Here is an 18,067-nt window from a genome sequence, read left to right on the forward strand (position 1 = left end):
ATTTTCTGTGGAACTTCTAAAAATGGTCACGGATTGGCTAACCAATCTAGCGAATCTACCATTTTTTTCTCTCGCATTATTCTTGTAGTTCAAGGTGAAGTATGCTGAAGCAGCAAGCGGAAAAATCTAAATGTTCTGTTGTAGGGTGTATTAACCCACACCATTCAAAACACCGTTCCCCAGGATCAGAACCTCTTCGGAGTGCCTGGTTAAATTTTATTTTTAATGGAATTGTGCTGACATCAGTGGGGAAAGTCTTCTTCGTTTGTGCGATGCACTTCAGGGAGGAGTGTTTCAGCAACCTCCACCAGTATGAAGGAGGATTAGTCAAAGGACTCCGTCTGTCTAAGGGGTCAGTTCCTTCTGTCTATGGAAGCGACGGACAGAGCAAAGAGGTAAACTGCAGATAACGGTAAAATGACAGTAAGCTTGATTGTTGAGGTGTTGATATAACTTACTGGCTGTTGCTTTGATAGCACAGCTTTGTGCCTCCTGCTAATGTTAGCCCTGTGCGCTTGCTTTTAGCTCCTTAAGGACATCACCTTATTGTGTGTTTTGAATAACAATATCAAACAAACAGCTTTGCAAACTGTTTGGTTGCCCTTTTTGCCTTGGGAAACACATGATCCAAATGCATTCAGTGATGTTCTTGATGCTAGCGTCAGCTAACATGTTAACTATGTTGGGGTCTTGTTTAAAAGTTGTGTTCATTCAGTTTGTGGTAGCATTAACATTTTTAAAGGTATCTTACATGTGGTTTGTGTAAAAATATTTTCTGTAACATTAGTAATGGGATTAGAGCTTTTGTTACTACTGTAAATTTCTTAACTTTTCTCTGCTATTGTTTCAGAATTTAAATTTTTCATGTAGCCTACTAGGGCAAGGGCGTTCAAAGTCAGTCCTTATAAGGTCCTGACGTTTCCCTACTTTAACACACCCGATTTAGATGATTGCAGCTCAGCAAAAGTCTGTTAATCAACCATCGCTGTTGTTTGTTGGATTTGATAGCTTAGAGGTACAACATTAGTTTTAGTGCTGTTGTTCTCATGCTTTAGTAAACATAGCACATTGTTGGTGCAATGATTTTGTATATACTTCTTGTTTTTTAGACATTTGTTGATATTGTAATGTAATGAATTGTAATGTAATCTTGTTTTATTCAGAGGTCTAATTGTAATGTAATCTTGTTTTATTCAGAGGTCTAAAGCAATGAGGCAGGAACCACCATTTACCAGCACAGGCTGAACAGGGTGGAGTGGAAGGCTCCGCAGCCTGGAGGGGGGCAGGGTGTGAAGTGCCTCATTTGCATTTTAAAGAACAAAGGAAAATGAGACGGTCAAAAAGGAAGCTTAAAACATGAGTAAAATGAACGCCTGAGGGGCTAAAATAACGACAAATTCAAAGCAAAGCATTGCAGTTCCACTTTATACAGACCATCTCTGATACACTCGACAATTGCAGAGTCATCTGAGTCTTTCTGCAGATCATAAGACTGCTTTGTCATGGACGTCTGAGGAGTACATAGTGAAAAAGAGTTTTGAGAGTACAGTCCTCTGTGGTTCTCTTGTGCTGTTGATCACTTGGCTAGACACACAAGCCTTCAATTTTATAAACTCTGGTCTGTTTGTCAGGTAGTCATTGATGAACACAGACTGTTGAGGCCTCCATCTTTGTCTTCTAAAGCTTTGGGAAAAGTAAATCAGGGGAAATTGTGTTAAATGCAATGAAGAAATCAAAGACGTTCGGAGTAGAGTGATGAGTGGCTGAGATCTTGTGAGAGTGTGTGTAAATAATATGGCGAGATACTGTTAGACAAACAAATACCAACCCAGCAAAAAGAGCTACGTGGAAGAATGTTTTCACAACATCGTAATGGGCAAACACAAACATCTGCATCCATGACCACACCAACACAACAAAGCGCACGCATTCAGAGTGCTCAATCAGCACTTCCACTATCTCTCCAGAGAAAAGCATCACTGATGTCCTGGACTCTATCGACAAGAATATAGCCAGCCTGGATGATCGTCTTGCCCTGCTGGAGGTTCTACACAAGGAATTTCAAGCTCTGAAGGAGTTCAGCCAGGAACAATTTTCTTTGATCACAGCTGAGAACCAAACGCTGAGGAATAACGTAAAAAAAAAAAAACGGACTGATGGAATGATGCAGCTGTCCAGAGAAAATAAAGAACGGGCAAAGGAGGATGCTGAATCCACTGTCCGAGAATTCCTCCGTCAGCTGAAACTTCCAAGGTTAAAAACATCACATTCCTTGTGTCCACTACCTTGAAGGTAAGAGGCCTGATAACAACTGTCAATGGCCAATTGTAGCCAAATTTGAGCACTAGAACAATTTTTAAACATTTTTAACCAGCTTAAAAGACTATAGGCAGACATCTCATTACAAGCGATTCATAATCATAATATCAATACATAACCAAAATTTATGTATGTTGATGACCCCCTCATTCTTTCATACTTTTTTTTCTGCACACTTGGATTGCTCACTTCTTGGAGCCAACCTCAACTTTGTTCTAAATAGCCCCTTTTCCATTACTTGTTGAAAGCCTCAGGCTTATGAAAAGCCCCAGGTTTTGGAAAGCCCAGGGCGTGTTTCAATACAAATTTACCAGGGTAATTTAACTTTCCCCGGGCTTTACTTTCACAGGCAGATAGACCTACTTTGGAGTAACTCTTTTTCAGCTTTCCCTGGGATTTGTTAAAGGGGTAGGGTTGTGTGCAGCGAGGCATGTCACCACCAGCTGCAATAATGGTGGAGGTTAGGGTTAATTTATTGTTTTTATGACAATTTGTCACAAAAAGTACTTTTAATTTGTTTTTAAGCAGGAAAGCAGACCCAAAACTTTATCTGTACAGTCAGTTCATCCAGAATGAACCTACTTTGACATTTCTTTCTGAGTTTTTGGAGCAGTGGAGCTACATTACAGGCAGGTCTGGTGGCTAAGGTATGCCAAACTAACCAGGTAGCTGGACTGGGACTTCCCCACTAACTGCTGCCTGATCTCAGCACTCTGGGTCTTCCCACTACCTGTGCCGTTTGTGGTGGCTTAAAGTGAATATAAATTGTTTAATAGGTATGTGGTGAATAACCGCAAGTACCAGAAAATAAAACTGAATATTTTTTGCCAGATATTTGTGACATTTTAGGTTATTACAGTGTGAGGATTATGATTATTGATTAATAAATATTTATAAAAAATTATAATTAAAAATCATAATCCATAAAAAACATTTTTTAACCAAAAATCATTGTTACCGAATAGAAATCAGAGATGTCCTCTGTTGTTGTGATTATGGGCTCAAAGCACCTAATAATTACAATTGGTTAATTATCATTTTTAATTTATAACTATTCATCAAAACCTCGCTAAATGCCACTGTTTAATCAGCTGCTCCACCGAAAGGTGGGGGAATTTTGACTTTATTTTGACAGATAAATCACAAACGCTTCTCGTTATATATGTGAACATTTATTGAAACCATATAGCCCTGATATAATTACTATTCTGGTCCAAATACCTAACTAAACCTGCACAATTCAACAAAAAGGGAGTAAAATGACTACCTAAAAATAATAATAAAAGAAAATATATGCGCACTGAGTGTCTATGAAGATCAAACCAGCAGTTTTATGGACAAAATGTGCAATTTGGATTAACCTGGAATGTGGAGCAGAACCACTGTACAGGGAAGCCTTCTTGGTGAGCAGATATGTCTCAATTGTGGCGATCAGCTGGTAGAACGGTGTGGCCGCGCCCCTTAGCCATTACCAGCTGATGTATGTACACCTGTTCAGAGATTTCTGAGGCCCTCATCAGTATGCTGGGCCGGCATCTTTCCCTTGGGCGCGGTGGTGGTCAGGGTGGCACGTCGCAAGGTCTGCTTGGCTGGCGCTGATGGTTTTGGTTCGTTTTGAGGGGTGCATGTGCCTACGTTACACTGGTTGGGGGTTTGCATTTGGGTTGGCCTGCCGTTTTGGGTTGGGTGTGGCTTATTGGCCGCCACCGTTTTGGTGTGGGGCATGTTTTGTTGTTCTGCTAGCCTTGTTGTGCCTGCGGTCTGGTGCCAGGCTGGGGGGCAGGACCGGGTTAAGGTTAGGGTTAGGGGTGACTATCGTCCTGGGGGGTCAGGGGCCTTGTCAGCAGGCTCATTTGGACTGGGTCAGCCCCTCCTTTTTTCTTGGGCCAGGGTCGAAGCGGGTATGCCTGTCTCCTCCCCGGACTGAAAGGGACCACCTCTTGGGTCCAGTGAATGGTTGCCCCTCTGGGATATCAGTACCTGGACCTGGGAGTGTAGAGTGTGTATGGGGACTGCACGTGAGTGTGCAGCGCGAGGGTTTTTATGTGTACTCATGAGAGTGGTAACTGTGAGCGCCCAATTTTGTATCAGGTTGGGTCTTGGGCCGCTCCCTCTCCTGGATCATTTTAGGCTCCCCATCCCTATTTCCTACCCGTCACACTCCCTGCCATTGGCTGGTGTCTGGCTCAGTCACGATGGCTGCTTGGTGGGGTCTGGGCCCCCTAGCTCTGTCTAAATATATTAATTTGTGACTTATGATTGCTGCTCTATCAACTTAACGTTTGCTGATACATGATTGTAAACTTCTTTACAAAGGTTTTAAAAATATGCCACCAAGATGCCTCTGAATGTGGGCCTGCTTAAATTCTACACAGATACTTGAGGAGGGCCGAAGCACAACATGTCAGAAGCAACAAGTTAACATGGACACTATATACATAGAAACCATTTGCTTCATTGGACAGTAACTGTCTTAGTAGTAGGGCTGGGCGATAAACCGAAAATTTACCGACACCAAAATTCACGATAACCGTCATTTTGCCAATATTGGTAATTACGGTATTTTAAAAAATGAAAAGAAAAGTCGTTTTTGTCCGCTTTTCTCATGTCCTTTAAGAACGCTGCGCTATGTGTACAGTCTGTAGTCACGTGACTCCACCCCATTGAGTCTGCGATAAGAAGTGATGGAGATGGTAACTTTGAGAAAATGGAGGAAATTTCAAATATTGAAGCGGTAGAGCTGGTCAAGGGGGGAGAGGAGCAGCTCATTCCCAAAGAAGGTGGGTTCAGCAAGAACGATGTTGAACAAAAGACTGCGGTGACAAGGTTTGGCTTGGGGAGTGGAGGGGTTTGCGATGGCGGCTCCGGCTGGTAGTGGTTAGGTTAGTGTTGGATGGGTGCAAAAACTTGTTATCACTCATGTAAAAACCTTGTGTTGCAAGGCACCTGCACTATGCCTTGCTCCCTGTGTGTGAGATCATTGTTATCTCTGTGTGAACCAGCCTCCTTTCCGTCTCACACACACACACCCTGTCTGAACTGTCTGTTGAACTGTGCATATAAATAAAGAGATAGGGTGTCAAAAACTTTGTAGTTTCACTGCAAAGTGGGCTACCCTTGTCACAAGTAACTCTGACTGTATCGTTCTTACCTCTGAGTTGACTAAATAATACCTAACATTTATTGGTCCTTCGAAGCCGGATTAATTCAATAACCTTATTTTTCTTTGCTTTAACAGTGACTCTGGGATCCGTGGGGGAAGCCTGACGTCGAGCGAAGCACCGCTGCACAGCCTCCATTAGCCGGAGTGGCTGAAAGTCCCGGTGTGTGTGAATTCACACCTGGCCAGTGGGTTGTTGCCTTCCTCTGCGCGGGGTGACTCTCACAGGGTCCAAAGAGTCACCAAGAAGTCAACTCCGAGGTGAGACAGTTTTAAAATACAGTTCATAGGAAAAGTACTTAACAGTCGTTGGTAGTGCGTCGCCGGTAAGGACGCTGCATTAGGATGGTTTTATTCCACCGTGAAAGGAATAGTGACAAATTAAGGTAGGGCCCCGCCAAGAAGGGGGCCAAATAAAACGACTAAGGGTTATTCCCCTGCGAGGGAATAGAATAAGCGCTATAAAAGTAAAAAGAACGGAGTAAATTGAGCTCATAAAATAACACCAAGTTAACTTAGAAAAATTACAAGGTACCTGAAACTAACTGTGTGACTGTGTTGTGTGTGTTTGGAGGACTAAGCATTTTAATAGAATCAGCAGGATTCTGCTAGTCCTGTGTTTTCTTTTGCCCAGATTAAAACTACGTACTGGTGACTTTGGAGATTCAGGTCGGATTTCATTCCAGAAAATTAACACCGCTGCGAATTAGTCGCAGTAGAAGGGCGTGTTAATGTCCTCTCCTTAAAGTCTCATGTCAGTGACCTTTTATCTGGGACATTTATACTACAATTAAACTAACATAAAACATAATGGGGAAGAAACAAAGTAAACTAATTGACTTAGAAGGGGAGGTAAAGTTTATGGAGAACTATGTAAAAGGAGCAGGTATGATCTGTCATAGATGGAATAAAAAATAAAAAACATGGGTTTTTGGGCAAATTAGATACAAAGGATGTCTTAAAATTACAAGGGGATCTAAAATTAGCAATAATGAAAACTAAAAAGAGAAAAATAACAAAGAACAATGGGGAAGGGACAGAGAAAAAGCTCTGATTTAACAGAAATATGTGCACGATGGCATAAAAATACGGATTTTCAGGTAACTTAATTATCACTGAAATCCTAAAACTACACGGGGATCTTAAACTGGAGATTATGCATTCAAAAGATTCAAGAGACAATAAAAAACCTTGCCAGGTTATAATTTCAAAGGGGACTTTTCAGTCCCTGAGTGCTCACAGTTGATAAACAGATTAAAACAAAAAGATGAATTAAAAAAAACAACAATAAGAGCAGCTTTTAACTGACATAGCCATAATACTGAGGCCTTAAGAAAAGCACAGAAAAAAACTTTCAGCTTAACTGAAAACAAATAAAGAGGGGCGGAGCGCCACCCATCCCAGTTTAGAATACCAACCAAGGTAGCCCCAAATTATAAAGACTAAGAGGTGGTTTTAGAGGACGTGGTAAAAGAAGTTAAAAGAGGAGGTGACAATGTGGACAACATGGAAACTGTCCAACTGGACAACCCAGTGAACAATGACTAGAGAAGGGAGAACAGAATGTTGTTAAAGAAGTAATCTGAGAGTAAAAGATTTTGTAGGCAAGCATTAGTGAGAAACAGGTGCTTTAAAAATCATTCTATGGTGTTATACTACCAACAATATCATGATAAAATGCAAAAGATTCATTTTACAGGGAAATAATTCCATATTTGGCTCAGATTGTGTGCATTCTTGATTTTTCCTCTTTGAGAGAAGTTAAATTTCAGCTCTGTGAAACGACCTTGACAAAGAGATGCAGCTGCCTGAAAACAAAGATAAAACTTCTGCAAACAGCAGAAGCCTGTCTCTGCTGAAAGGTCTGAAAAAAATTGTAACTCTACCCTGCATGTGTCAAACTCAAGGTCCGCGGGCCAAAACCGGACCCCAAAAGTTTAGTGATTCTCTAGAAGTAGAGCCTTTTAATATGGTGATTGTGTGCTTGAATGTTATTTTGTCAATCAATAAGCAGTTTTGTCTACATTCTGCCACAATCTGCCTTTTGAAAATGTTTTGAATCTTGCTCTTTATGTATAAAAAAAAAAAGAAAGAAAAGAAAAATTGGCTAAAGTCTGCAGACACAAAATGAACCTGGATTGACGCTCTAACTAAGTTTATTTAATCTGAGATCTTCTCCAAATGCAACAGTAAATGTCAGTCTACATGAGATACTAACAACTTCACCTACTGGTATAATATAAAGATCTGATTGAATATGTGAAACAAACAATGATGAAAGTTTTTCAACAGGTGATGTTCATCCAGGAGGAAGACAGTGTTCCTAGGAAATGCAGCTCATTCATTAACAATCAATTTTTCTCCTATAGGTGGACGTTTTGCTGAGTAATCATAGGCTGAATCTATGAAACATTATGAGCACAGACCAAATGACCAAGGTTCTGACTGACTTATGAACCTCACTGACCTGACAATGATAACATGACACCCAACAGATAACACCTTTAAGGTGGACCCCACTAAGACCACCTTATTGATTCTTGGTGAATAAAAAAAAAGAATTGAAGCGTTCAAAACAGACCTTGTGGAAACAAAAGGGGTTATGAGGAAACAATGTGCATTTTAAGAATAATAGAAGTCAAATTATGTTCAAATCTTTGCAAATAAAAATTACTCTGACAGAGAAATAAGTAAGTAGTGTGTGAATGTGTGTGAATGGGAATGACTGATTTCATTGTAATGCATCTTTGAGGGACATTAAAAGCGCTAATAAAGGTCTGATGTTCTGATGATCTTTGCCAAATTTATATCTTAATAAGGTTTCCAGAATCTTTTTCAAAAAATCATTTAAAGATGGCAAAGGTTCTACCTCTACTGAAAATACTGATAACCATAAGAAAGTTCATAGACCCATCTTGAATTTTTCCTAATTCTTTTACAAACAGGTTATTTAAACTTTCATGTGGCCAAATGTCTGTGTTTGACTTTCTGTTTTTGTGAAATAAATGTCTGTTTCATGTTATGTAAAAATTAGAGTCCTCAACATTACCATAATAATATTAGGTCAGTTCTCTATGGTAAAACAAAAAGATTTTAACAGATGTTTAGACTTTTTCCAGTTAGGTTCAAAATGATTGAATTAGACTCAAACTTAACATAAGATGAAATGAACCTTAACAGAATTACTGGACTGGACTGAAATAGAGAAAACTTTAGTTAATTGAAACAAACTTTAGTTACTTGAACTAAATACAAAGCTGACTGAAACTGTATGTTGTACCTATAAAACTGGGTAAGATAAACTAAGATTATAAGATATAATATGCCCTTCATTTTTTGTGTTCATCAGTGAGTGAGTTTTTATTTTTTATTTTTAATAAGAACTAAACCAACCATTATTTATAATAATAGCAACTACCAAAAATATTGATCTCATTTTTAAATGTAATAAGGACTTACTTTATAAAATATGATAAAAAAGAATAATAAGAATTTGGAAAAACAGAGGCTTTAAACCTCTGCAGGAACAGCACTGACACTGTCAAAAGTAGATCCTAATACAGGAATCTGGAAGCTCATTCTGGCGTGGATAGTCAAAGTCCATCCAAGGATACATTTAGATGAGGCAGAGGGACAAATACAGGGCTTAGCTGAGAGCAAAGAGAGCAACATGCATCCTGCCCTAGCTGTTGTCCCACCTGAACTGTGGTCCCTATCATCAACTGATGTAGGGCTTATAAAGGGGTTCCCACCATACAAGGTTAAACTAATATCTGAAAAAAGGCCATTAGTCCGCCAATACCCCTTAAAGCCAGAAGCTGGAGAAGATACTAAGCCAGTAATATAAGATGTGTTGAAGTCAGGAATATTAAGAGAAGCACCTGATGCTACATGCAAGACATATCACACTGACATCACTATTATTATCACAGCCAAACATAACTCTAAAAAGATGTGCCCTTTAAATCCAAGTACTCTAATACCTGCTGCAGAAGATGGAAAACCACATTCTTATAAAGCAAAAGTTGAAGAAGACACAAAACCCAGACAAGACATTTCTCAAATCCTTATACCAGATTCATGTGTTGTGTTTGTAGATGGCTCAGCATCTAAAGATGAATATGGAAAGAATAGAGTTGGTTATGCAATAACAACCATCGACAGAATAATATAAGCTAAATCTCTACCCAATTCATGCTCAGCCCAAACAGCAGAATTATATGCTGTAGTAAGAGCATGTGAATTACATGAGGGACAAATACTTACTATATACAGAGACAGCCAATACGTTTTCAGATCAGTACATCACCATGCTAAGATTTGGCAAAATAGAGGTTTTAAAACATCATCAGGGACAGAACTAACTCATTTCAACCTATTAAAGAGAAAATGTCAGATCTGCTATTTATAGACACAGACGTGCTGAAAGACGCCCAACAGTCAGCACCCAAGACAGAAATAAAGGCCTGGCTAAAGAAAGGAGCACAGAAAAAAGATGACATCTATCAGATAGAAGATAAACCAATCCTCCCAAAAAATGTATACAACACAGCGGCTACAGTGACACATTGGGAAGACCCACGTGTCAAGGGGGGAATATGTCACATCTGGTAAAGCATTAATGCTACACTATAAATATTTCTGACTATGCAAATCATTTTTGCAGATCATGCATAATTTGTTGCAAACACGGGGGAAGAAATATTGCCTAGTTGTAATAGATGAACCTAGTGACACATTTCTTCCCCACATATGGTATCCCACAGATTATAAGGTCAGATAATGGAACTCATTTTGTAAATAAATTAATAGAACTAAGTTCTAAAGCATTAGGGTTTCAGTTAAAGATTAAGGAAAACAATGGAAGAAACAGGGAGGCCATGGCCCGGATGCCTATCCCTGGTTAAATTATGGATGAGAATAACTCCAAATCAAACTGGTCTTACTCCATTTGCCACCTACTGTACATCATTGTATGGCTCCACCCACTGTGTTCTGAGCCTGAGATCACATGACACCAAGTTGCTGATGTGAATTTGTATTCTCAAAGAAATGGTACATGGCAGACCGTTTTCTCTGCCCTCTGACATGAATGAAATAGAGAAAGCACAACAGGAACCTTCATTAGCTGAGTGGATGAATAAAATGTTGCAGACAAAAGAAGAACAAATGTCCAGTGGTCTGCCGATAATCTCTGCTCCTATCCCACAGAATGAGGCCTGGAGACCTGGTCCTGATTAAGACACTCCACCGGAAGGATTGGAGCACTCCTTGGTGGAAAGGGCCGTTTCAAGTACTCCTGACAACGCCCACAGCTCTGAAAATAGCAGAGAGGCCTTCCTGGATCCATAAAAGCCACTGTAAGCCAGTTTTGCCATTACAGGAGCCAGATCAACCGACGGGGTAGCAGAGGAAGTCCGGGTTCAAAGATGGCCCAGCGTCTCAAACCGGTGAAGAAAACAGCTGATCTGCGCCCAATTATAAAATGGCTCTCTGTAACATGTGGACAGGACTGATAAGCCTGAGCTTAATTCTGGTAGCAGGACTCTTTCTCTATCTAAAGCAGGATCCACAGGAGGTGATACCGAACCAGAAGAGATGGACATCAGACGGGACCCATCTCAGAACACTGACGGAAGAACATGACGCACATCCATTCCTACAGAATTTCTGGTATTGTTCATGGTGGCATATGCAACACTGAACCAGGTAGAAATGCACGAAAATGAAGGGGACGATTATGATGACATGTTGTAAATAAATCACATCAAAAGCCTGAGTGTACTCATACATTGTATTTCATAAAATAACCTTACAGCAGAAAATCGGAAGAAGTTGTTGCTTAAGTGAAATGAGAAAAAGTACAATGATGACATAAACAGGGCAGATTTTTTAATTCTTTTATTTTTATGATTTCAAGTATTATTCTTTTATTTTTATGATTTCAAGTATTATTCTTTTATTTTTATGATTTCAAGTATTATTCTTTTATTTTTATGATTTCAAGTATTATTCTTTTATTTTTATGATTTCAAGTATTATTCTTTTATTTTTATGATTTCAAGTATTATTCTTTTATTTTTATGATTTCAAGTATTATTATTTTATTTTTATGATTTCAAGTATCATTCTTTTATTTTTATGATTTCAAGTATTAATCAACATTTAACTTTTAATGGTCGCCGAGGGCGGCGGGGCCGTATGAGTATTTCCCACAAAATATAATCTGTTTACCGTCCGTGGGTTTTCGCTCATACAAAGTATTTTTCTTACTCGTTTTTATATTAAATGTTTTTACTTGTGATAAAAGGAGGGACTGTTGGATGGGTGCAAAAACTTGTTATCACTCATGTAAAAACCTTGTGTTGCAAGGCACCTGCACTATGCCTTGCTCCCTGTGTGTGTGAGATCATTGTTATCTCTGTGTGAACCAGCCTCCTTTCCGTCTCACACACACACACCCTGTCTGAACTGTCTGTTGAACTGTGCATATAAATAAAGAGATAGGGTGTCAAAAACTTTGTAGTTTCACTGCAAAGTGGGCTACCCTTGTCACAAGTAACTCTGACTGTATCGTTCTTACCTCTGAGTTGACTAAATAATACCTAACAGTTAGTGTTACCGTTCATTTATCGTTACCGAGGTGAACTGCTCAATATTTCATGATATTAATTTTAGGCCATGTCGCCCAGCCCTACTTAGTAGACACATGAAGGGTTGCTGTGCGGACCGGTGCCCCCATTACTGTGGCAGCCGCACCGATCCGTCTGTCGATCTCCCGCTCCATTCTTCCTTCACTCGTGAACAAGACCCCGAGATACTTAAACTCCTCCACTTGAGGCAGGAACTCCCCTCCAACCTGAAGAGGACAAGCCACCCTTTTCCGGTCGAGAACCATGGCCTCGGACTTGGAGGAGCTGATCTTCATCCCTGCCGCTTCACACTCGGCTGGGAACCATGGGAGTTTGCCCAATCGGCAAACTCCCATGAACCCTTGAATACCCTGGCATAGAGCTGGTCCAGTGTTCTACGGCCGGGACGAAAACCACACTGCTCCTCCTGAAGCCGAGGTTCGACTATCAGCCAGACTCTCCTCTCCAATACCCTGGGCGTAGGTCTTACCAGGGAGGCTGAGGAGTGTAATTCCCCTGTAGTTGGAACACACCCTCCGGTCACCCTTCTTATGTAGGGGGACCACCAACCCAGTCTGCCAATCCAAAGGCACTGTCCCAGTCCGCCACGCAATGTTGAAGAGGCGTGTCAACTATGACCCACAACATCCAAAGACTTGAGGTACTCAGGGCGGATCTCATCCAACCCCGAAGCCCTGCCACCGCGGAGCTTTTTAACCACCTCGGTGACTTCCGCCTGGGGGATGAAAGAGTCCAACCCTGAGTCCCCAGCCTCTGTTTCCACCAGGGAATGCGTGATGGCAGGATTGAGGAGATCTTCGAAGTACTCCTTCCACCGCCCGATAATGTCCCCAGTCGAGGTCAGCAGCTCCCCACCCCCACTGTAAACAGTGTTGGCGAAGCACTGCTTCCACCTCCTGAGGCGCCGGACGGTTTGCCAGAATCGCTTCGGGGCCAACCGGTAGTCCTTCTCCATGGCTTCACCGAACTCCTCCCAGGTCCGAGTTTATGCCTCTGCCACCCATCAGCCGCCTCAGGAGTCCCACAAGCCAACCACAGCCGATAGGACTCCTTCTTCAGCCTGACAGCGTCCCTTACTGCTGGTGTCCATCACCGGGTTCGGGGATTGCCGCCACGACAGGCACCGCAGACCTTACGGCCACAGCTATGGGCGGCAGCATTGACAATAGATGCGGAGAACATGGTCCACTCGGACTCTATGTCTCCAATATCACTCGGAATCTGTTCAAAGCTCTCCCAGAGGTGAGAGTTGAATACATCCCTGGCCAAGACCCTCACTATGCGCTTGGGCCTGCCAAGTCTGTCCGGCTTTCTCCTCCCCCAACGGATCCAACTCACCACCAGGTGGTGACCAGTGAACAGCTCAGCCCTTCTCTTCACCCGAGTGTCCAAAACATGCGGCCGAAGGTCTGATGATACGACAACAAAGTCGATCATTGACCTTCTGCCTAGGGTATCCTGGTGCCAAGTGCACTGATGGACACCCTTATGTTTGAACATGGTGTTCATTATGGACAATCCGTGACTAGCACAGAAGTCCAATAACAAAACACCGCTCGGATTCAGATTGGGGAGGCCATTCCTCCCGATCATGCCTCTCCAGGTGTCACTGTCGTTTCCCACGTGGGCGTTGAACTCCCCCAGCAGAATAATGGAGTCCCCGGGAGGGGCACTATCCAGCACCCCCAACAGGGACCCTAACCCCAACCCTAAGAAGGCCGGGTACTCCGCAATACCACTCGGCCCGTAGGCCGAAATGATAGTCAGAGACCTCTCCCCAACCCGAAGGCGCAGGGATGCAACCCTCTCGTCCACTGGGGTAAACCCCAACACTAGACGGCTGAGCTGGGGGGCGACAAGCAAACCCACCCCAGCCCGCCGCCTCTCCCCGTGGGCCACTCCAGAGTAGAAGAGAGTCCAGCCCCTCTCGAGGAGATGGGTTCCAGAGCCCACGCTGTGCGTGGAGGCGAGCCTGACTATTTCTAGTCGATATCTCTCGACCTCCCACACAAGCTCAGGCTCCTTCCGCCCCAGCGAGGTGACATTCCACGTCCCTAGAGCCAGCCTAAGCATCCGGGAATCGGGCCGCCGAGGTCTCCACCTTCGTCCGCCACCCAATCCTCTTTGCACCGGTCCCTCACGGTTCCCCCTGCAGGTGGTGGGCCCACTGGGGGATGGTCTTGCGTCTCTCGTTTGGGCTTGGCCCGGCCGGGTCCTGCGAGGAGCAACCCGGCCACCAGGCGCTCTGCGACGAGACCCTACCCCAGGCCTGGTTCCAGGGTGGGACCCCGGCTCCGCCGTACCGGGCGACGTCGCGTGCCTCGATTTTGTAGTCGTCATGAGGGGTTCTCAACTGACTTTAATTCCTTTTATTTCGAAATATGAAACAAAGCTATGATATATTTTACTTTAAATGAATCAGCTGAAGGAGTCAAGAAGAAACCTTCACACCCAGAGACTAGAGACAGCGGCTGGGTAGGACGACAGAGCTACTTGTGGGATCAGCTTGCCTTGTGAATGTACGTGTGGGAGTTCTCTCTCATCAATATCCATCAGTTCACAAAGTAAACAAGTCACAAGAAGATTTCATTCTTTTTTCATGTTTCGTTCACCAACTCATACACAAACATTATTTGTCCATTCTTCAATCCCTCAGACATTCAGCTTCTCAAAGACTGAACCTAAAGCTAGTAACACAGGCTGTGCCCCATCTGGTTAGAGCAGTAGCAAATTCTGTAGAGTACCTGGATCTCCATGCCCTGTTCCAGTAATCTCTTGGCTTGGTTCTCTACCTCAAGCCTGGCTCTGCTGATCAGCAGTAAGTCGTTCTCTATCACGTCTATGCCACTCAGATCCACACCTTGGGACAGGTAGTCTGGAACAGAAAAAAAAGATATCTTAAACAGCCAATTTGTACCTAAAATACATTCACTTTTTCTTAGGCTGAGACCATGTGTCAAATATTACTTCCAACTAAAAATGTGATCGTTTAACTCCGGGTGATGCAGGGTAATGTGAGCTCGCGCATTTGTGGTGTTCCCGAAAATCTTAAATTTAATTTTTGCAAACCTTGCACACTATGAAGCTCATTGTCAAGCTTGGTCTTCCCGGGCATTCAGTAACAACAAAAATGATTCCAAATCTTTGCCATCAACGAAAACAGGGCCGGTTAAATCTCTAAATCTTGTATTTTCCTCTTTGTTGGCCACTTTATTAGGTATAGTTGTCCAACTGCTTGTTAATGCAAATTTCTAGTCAGCCAATCACATGGCTGCAACTCAATGCATTTAGGCATGTAGACATGGTCAAGACGATCTGCTGCAGTTCAAACCGAGCATCAGGATGGGGAAGAAAGGAGATTTAAGTGACTTTGAATGTGGCATGGTTGTTGGCGCCAGACAGGCTGGTCTGAGTATTTCAGAAACTGCAGATCTACTGGGATTTTCACACACTACCATCTCTAGGGTTTATAGAGAATGGTCCAAAAAAGAGAAAATATCCAGTGAGTGGCAGTTCTGTGGGCGCATATACCTTATTGATGCCAGAGGTCAGAGGAGAATGGCCAGCTGATAGAAAGGCAACAGTTACTCAAAGAACCACTCGTTACAACCAAGGCATGCAGAAGAGCATCTCTGAACACACAGCACGTTAAACCTTGAGGCAGATGGGCTACAGCAGCAGAAGACCACAACGGGTGCCACTCCTGTCAGCTAAGAACAGGAAACTGAGGCTACAATTCGCACAGGCTCACCAAAATTGGACAATAGAAGATTGGAAAAACATTGCTTGGTCCGATGAGTCTCGACAAAGCCAACCATCATGCAGCATCTGTGTGATGCTATCAAGTCAATATGGACCAAACTCTCTGAGGAATGTTTCCAGTACCTTGTTGAATCTATGCCACAAACAATTAAGGCAGTTCTGAAGGCAAAAGGGTTCCAACTCGGTACTAGCAAGGTGTACCTAATAAAGCGGCCGGTGAGTGTGTATATATACATACATATATATACATATACAGGCTCTGCACAGCTAGTCCTCATTAAGAAGTGGGGTGGGTGTCTGTGAAAGGAGAATTGTTATTCAGAGCAAATAAGGTCTACTGTTTTGAAACTTGAGCAAATGTTTGTGTAAAATGTGAAAATGTTTGTTGGTGCCAGACGGGCTGCTCTGAGTGTTTCAGAAACTTGTGATTTGCTGGGATTTTCACTCACAATCTTTCAGGTTTACAAAGAATGTTCTGAAAATGAAAAAAAAACAAACATCTGTGAACAGCAGCTGTGTGGATGGAAATGCCTTGGTGATGTCAGAAGTCCAGCTCATACTACAGAGTTATTGACTTTGCAGCAATCTCTCCTCCTGAAAAATCATTTGGCGACAGTGGAAAAGTACAACTTCCTTTTTGCAGGAAGAAACATGCAACTGAGCAGCCTATGTTTAATGACATGGTAGAATTTGTTGTCTTCTATATTTCAGATTAGTATAAAATAATTAAAAACCTTGTAAAGACCAGATAATTTATATGGTAACTACCTAGAACGGAGAGCGGGTGTACTTTCAACGACAGTGTTTAACCCTATAAAGAACAAGAACCTTAAACTGGATTTGTTGAAAGACACTTTGAGAATCAGAAAAATATTTAAATCTTCAAACTGCAAAATGTTCTTCTATAAAAATGTTTGTCAACTTCTTTCCCAACTGCGCATTAGACTGTCTGATACTTCTTAAACATGTCTGCTTTGTGATTAAATTATCAGATTTCATCCTGATGCCAGAGAAGATGACAGCAGGACATGTCAGCTTGCCAGATTTGTCAACAACACGTATTTCTTTGTCCAGGCAGCTTTTTGCTATCCTTCATGGTGTGATGGATAGGAAAAATTATGTATTAAATTATTATGTTGGAGCAATAGACTAATCTTGCAGCTGATGCTTGTTTTAAAAAAAAAAACACTTCTCTTTCCAGTATTGCACAATTCCAGCTATGATGACACTAGATATTTTGATAGATTTAATAGATAGACACAGTAATGCCATTCAAAAATCCTGCAAACCTGGGTACTCCACCCAGGTTTGCAGGATTTTTGAATGGCTGGTGGTGTAAGGGGTTGGGCACAGTTTTAAAGGTCTCCAAATACTTAGTCTGCATGCGCATGTAGCAACATTAAGTATATTAATGTTTATGACTTGGCATCATAAGAAGAATTAATGAGAGCCAGGAAGTATGGGTTAGGAATTTTAATTCTGACATTTTAGTATAATTCAATTAATACTTATTTACTAATTAATTAAACAAAAACCTCCAAAAAACCAATCAATATTATTACAGTAAGATTGTTATTCACGCTGACGGTAATGACACCCGGTTACGCCAGTCGGAGGTCACCAAAGTTAGTGTTGTTTCGGTGTGTGAGCAGCCTAAGCAGAGACACCCACACATTCCTCTCCGCAGCCACTTGGGCCAGCTCGTCTGGGGGAATACCAAGGCGTTCCCAGGCCAGCCGAGAAACATAGTCCCTCGAGCGTGTCTTGGGTCTTCGTCTGGGCCTCCTCCCAGTGGGATGTGCCCAGAACAACTCAGCGGGGAGGCATCCTAACCAGATCCCAAGCCACCTCAAATGGCTCCTCTCAACGTGGAGAAGCAGTGGCTCTACTCTGAGTCCCTCCCGGATGACCAAGCTTCTCACCCTATCGTTAAGGGAGAGCACACACACCCTGCGGAGGAAACTAATTTCGGCCGCTTATATCCGAGATCTTGTTCTTTCGGTCATGACCCAAAGCTTATGACCATAGATGAGGGTAGAAAGGTAGATCGACCGGTAAATTGAGAGCTTCGCTTTCTGACTCAGCTCTCTCTTCTCCACGACAGACCGGTACAGTGCTCGCATCACTGCTGACGCAGCACCGAATTGTCTATGACCATATCATCCACAAAAAG

General features: G+C 42.4%; 1 protein-coding gene across 1 annotated transcript in view; it reads right to left on the reverse strand.

The window, feature by feature from the left end:
* Positions 1–18,067, reverse strand: part of cog5 (component of oligomeric golgi complex 5) — a 151,666-nt gene that overhangs the window by 69,679 nt on the left and 63,920 nt on the right. The window contains exon 7 of the mRNA XM_047389471.1: positions 14,877–15,007. Within this exon, the coding sequence (XP_047245427.1) occupies positions 14,877–15,007 (131 nt within the window). The remainder of the gene's footprint in view (positions 1–14,876; positions 15,008–18,067) is intronic.

Source organism: Girardinichthys multiradiatus, chromosome 17, assembly GCF_021462225.1.
Source record: "Girardinichthys multiradiatus isolate DD_20200921_A chromosome 17, DD_fGirMul_XY1, whole genome shotgun sequence".
NCBI classification, from domain to species: domain Eukaryota; kingdom Metazoa; phylum Chordata; class Actinopteri; order Cyprinodontiformes; family Goodeidae; genus Girardinichthys; species Girardinichthys multiradiatus.